Source organism: Arachis ipaensis, chromosome B07, assembly GCF_000816755.2.
Source record: "Arachis ipaensis cultivar K30076 chromosome B07, Araip1.1, whole genome shotgun sequence".
Lineage (NCBI taxonomy): Eukaryota > Viridiplantae > Streptophyta > Magnoliopsida > Fabales > Fabaceae > Arachis > Arachis ipaensis.
The window spans coordinates 11,190,694-11,195,711 of record NC_029791.2 but is presented as its reverse complement, the minus strand read 5'-3'; the positions used below and the strand labels follow the sequence as shown (position 1 = coordinate 11,195,711).

Below are 5,018 nucleotides of genomic sequence, written 5' to 3'. Positions count from 1 at the left end.
TATTTATTCATTTTTAAAATAAAAAATAATTATAATTATATCTATTATCAAATATATAACATTATATTTGATTATACAAGATTTTAATTTTCAGTCCCTCTACTTTTAAATTCTTGGATCCGTCCCTACCTACGAGATTGAATCTCATTTATCAAAAGGACTTTATTAACAATGAACCAAAGAAAGATGCACAACCTTTAGAACTTTGGGGCTTCAACTTTCTAAATTCTTAAAAATAAATCAACCTTAGAGTTTTCATGGGCATTTAAATAGAGGAAACACACTCACTTAATGCTAAACTTATCATTGAAATTAAGAAGCTACGCTATCTATTCATCCCCTAAGTTTGCTTCTAAAGCCTTCATGGATGAGAAAATAAAGACCCAATCCTCTCCTAAAACCTCTTGAATTTTACCTAAATTCCAATTTATTTTAAAGATATTTTGAAAATTAAAAATATTATTTACACACTAAAATCGATTACTATGTTGTATATTTTAATCCATTTTTATTATGTATTTTAAATTCTAATATATATTCTACTCTAATGACTAATTTTAATGTCCACCTAATATGATTCATTAAAAATATAGATATGGCTACACAAGAAATGACAAGAGCATTGATCCACAACTTTTACGTTTAAAATGAATTGTGGGTGAACTCAAGTCTGAGCTAAACATTCATAATTTTTTGTCCAAGATAAATTGTTAAGATTACATTTTTATAAAAATTGTAAATTTATATATAATTGAAGGAATAATTGTTCATGGATGTCCTCAACAAAACTATTTTGAACTACATCTCAACAAAATGTCAAAAACTGATGCTCACTTAACAAAATAGCAGATGGTATGTTTGTCTGACAAATTGAGAGAATGGAATCTTCAGTTTTCCATCGCTTTCTCTAAATCTCAACTCATAAATACCGTAGTTCGTAAAATGTTTTTACATTTCTGAAAATTTTACATTGAGAAGATCATTTTAAAGTGATATCTCTATTGTAAAATTTTCAATAATATAAAAATATTGTGTGAACTATATGCTCTCTAGAAATAATACCCTCCACAGGGAGATTGATTGTGGTAATGCAGACTTATATATCATGTATGCTCTATCCACTCACCAACAAAGTACCACGAGATAAATAACCAAAATCCATAAGAGGAAGCCAAGGTTAGTATCAAACTTCTGCAGGCATTGCGAAATGTTGCCGAGGCATCTTCGATGATAACATTTCTTTCATTGTATTTGTACCCAGAAACCTGACCTTTCCTGGTCCCTCCTCATATTGCATTTGCATGAAGTCATTCTTTTGGCCTTGGCCTAAGAAGCCCGTTTGTGAAGCAGTAGCAGCCCCCTGTGTTCCTGTCAAGTTTGCGGCATTATCGGTTACTTTGGCACCTCCATGGTTCTCAAGGCCACTCTTGATCCATGCAATGTTATTTAGGTCTGTAGCTATGGAAATCAGTTCATGACTTAAGAAAGGGGGAGAATCCAAATAGTCAACAAACTCGGGACCTAATAGCGAAGAACCATGAGAATGGCTTCCCCCTGATTCTGGTGCACAGCATCCATGACCACATTCCAATGGAACCATTGGTTCACATTCAATACCATCAAATAATTTGCAGGCTCCTTCAACTACTTTGGGTAGTTGGATCAAAGGGCTTTGCAATGGCAGAATCTTTGAACTTGATGATCCATTTGTTGGCCTGCTTGTAGGATTATAAACACTAAATGCACTAATACGTGCTACTGGTCGATGAAGGGTAGGATTTTGCTCCACTTCGGAAACATCATTTCTTGTAGTTGGAGGTTTATCTTCGTGCTGTTTAATCTCAGTATTCATAACGACATTTCTAACTTGTGTAGGATATGAATTCATATCCCCAACTGACAGGGTTTCTTCAGAGGATGCCTTTGTTTTCTCAATGCTACCATCTTCCATCGCTTCAACACGCGGAGGAACATATCTTCCCTGTTCCATACACCTGCGCTTTAGGGTAGAGTTCCAGTGGTTCTTGATCGCATTATCTGTTCTACCTGGAAGAAGCCTTGCAATAGCTGCCCACTTGTTTCCATGGATTGTATGGGCTGATACGATAATGCAATCTTCTTCCTCTGCAGAAATTAACTTTAGTTAGACTTTGATAATGGATATGCGAATTATTCAATGCCAGTGGCTAATATCTTCTTAACTGAGATATGCATAAAAATAACAATCCAATGTCTGAGATCAACTTTCATGAAGTAGATTGGCAAGAAACTAAAGATTTTAGCATCTTCTCATTCAACTCAAGCAAATATAAAGCACACCAGACTAAAGACCATGAATCTTATAATGTTATTCATGTTTCATTTAAATTCTGAACTAATTTCTTAACCAAGCATTTTTTTAACCAAGCATCGATTCTCTCACACCCCAAACTATGGTTTATGTTTCCCTCTTAACATCTAAGATGTGAATTAATTTCTATTTTTGCTCCTGTACTCACACATTTCCTTCATTCCCGAGACTAGACATATGGAGCATGAAGTTATCTTAGTCAAATACTGAATCAATGTGAAACTTAAATAGATGACTACATGACATATTTTAGAACTGGTGTCTAATACAAATTATAATAAAGAATAACCGAATGGTGTTCATACTTAAAGTGACACACACAAGGATACCAAGGATTTACGAACCTATCCCCTAAGAAAATCAACAGCAATGAAATGAGTGGTAACTGCAACAATTAGTTACAAAGATCAGTTCATCAACTAATTATTGTGTTCATGATCAAATAAAAAAGACTCAACATATGAAATGATTATTTAGCATGTTAACAACTAAGAATCACATAACAACCCTTTAGAAAAACTGCTAGTTTTTCCAATATATTCATTCAATAAGAATTCTATATGCTCTGAAAAAAAGAGAAGGTTGTTGCTTTATGGGCTGTGTTCAGTTGATGTGCTAGTAGTAGAAGTGGCTAGTTGCAAGCTCCACAACACAAAAGCATGTCTAATTTCACAAATAAACTTCAGTTATACTTTGCCAATTACCACCAGTTATTTGGTAACTTTCGTGTTTCACCATATAATAATTGTGTAGTGAGAAGACTTAGTGTAACTGCATTGGTTATAAAAAATTTCAAATAAATGATCAATTAGCAGGTTGATGGTCAAAGAAACACCAGAAATGAAAGTAGCGATTAATTAGCTCCCAAAAAAAACAAATTCTGGGTACACTACATGTATACTTCACATGGAAAATCCAGAACGAAAAAATTTGTTCCACTCTAATAAAGTATCCACTAATGCATATCAGTGAATCACAAACAGAGTCAGTTTAATTACTTTCATAGATAAAGCAGGATATGCATATCTCCATCCACTCTAGCACATTGTGTTTCTGTGTTTAAAAAATAGCATGGTTTTTTAGCAAGCAGGGTTCAAATAGTATGATCTTTCATTTTTTATTTTTTTCCCATTTCAAATGCCAATAGTCTTAGGCATTTAGTAAAACTTTTACTTTTCAAAAGTAGCTTATAAAAGTTATAGCATCTATGTTTGATAAATCAAATTAAAAATAGTTTTCAATAAGCACAAGCAACAACAAGTGCATTTGGTAGAATAGTTTTTAAGAATTAAAAATATCATACTAGACATAAATGTAAGAATTAAATTTGGAAATTAATTAATATATGAAGTTATATTAGACTTTTTAATTTTAATAAGCACAAACCATTATTGAAAAGCTCCACCTTAGGTGCTTTCAAAAGCACTCCTATCTTTTTAAAAACTGCAAGCACAAGCATATGGTCGGTAAATACAAAATGAGGAGCCTCTTTAAAAAGTTTTTTCAAACCTAGCCTTAATAAGTTAAACTGTTATCTTTTCATGAATCAACACTCAACTTTAGTCAAAACAGTCTCTCTGAACTAGAACTTGCTGCTATGATCATTCATTAACAAGTCACACAAAATACCATAAAAGCCATAAACATTGCTTCAATGGATGAATAAATGAGCACAACAAAAATAAAACAGTCGAATGCAGCAGATTCTGCTCCAGCCAATTCAGCCTAAAATGAACAATCAAAGGCATTATATGTGCAACAATAATAGTTATTTGTAAGCATTCAACCCCAAACACACCACACAAAAAAAAAATAACTACAGTTAAGATAATCTAACCTAATTCTACATACATCCAATCTAAAACACAGCGGCAATGGAAATTACCAGTGAAAGGCTTGCGTTTAACACAAGGATCCAGCTGGTTACACCATCGGAGCCGGCATGACTTCCCTGACCTGCCTGGAACTCCCCGCGCGATCATGCTCCAATTCCTCGCTCCGAACTGCGCCACCAATCGGCTCAGTACCGCATCCTCTTCCGGAGACCACGGTCCCTTTACTTTTCCCGCGGCAGCACCACCACCACTATTGCCGTCACCAACTACAGTCACCTCCGCATCGCGTCCCGCTGGCTCCGTCTCGGCCGTACCTCCTCCTCCTCCAACGAGCTCTTGCGGAAGAGAGACGCCATTGCCGGCGATTGGTTCAACAGATGCTCGGTCTTCTTCTTCGGTCATTGGCGGTTGTTGGTTTACTTTGGTGAGTGTGTCAGTTTTTCAGTTTTTCTCTCTCTAAAAAGTTTCTCTCTCTACAAACTAACTGCTATCCCCTCTCTCTCTAATCTCTATACACACGCGCATAATGTTTCGCCCTTTTTTCTACCTTCATTGCTTAAAATTACTGGTTTGTCCCCTTGGCGTCAACGACAAAACGACGCAGTTTTGGGGAATTGGTGACGTTTCCGCAGCGCTAGTTCCCGTTTTGGTTGACTGGAGTGTCTTGACTCGTGACACATCATCGTAAAGTTACCTATAACCGCCTTCGGGATTGAATATTTAAAAATTGAAACCCTTTTTTTTTTTTATTCAACTATTCAGAGCCGAGCTTTTTTCCTCAACTGGGCTCATAAATTTCAAAAACTTTTCAAGCCTGTTCATTTGAGCTTAGT

The 5,018-nt window shown here is 35.3% G+C and overlaps 1 protein-coding gene across 1 annotated transcript; it reads right to left on the bottom strand.

Moving 5' to 3' along the window:
- Positions 729–4,733, bottom strand: LOC107610013 (transcription factor MYB1-like). The gene is made up of 2 exons (XM_016312082.2): positions 4,236–4,733; positions 729–2,124 (listed from the first exon to the last, which is right to left on the bottom strand). Exons 1-2 carry the CDS (start codon positions 4,585–4,587, stop codon positions 1,184–1,186), a joined length of 1,293 nt encoding a protein of 430 aa, XP_016167568.1. The 5' UTR covers positions 4,588–4,733; the 3' UTR covers positions 729–1,183.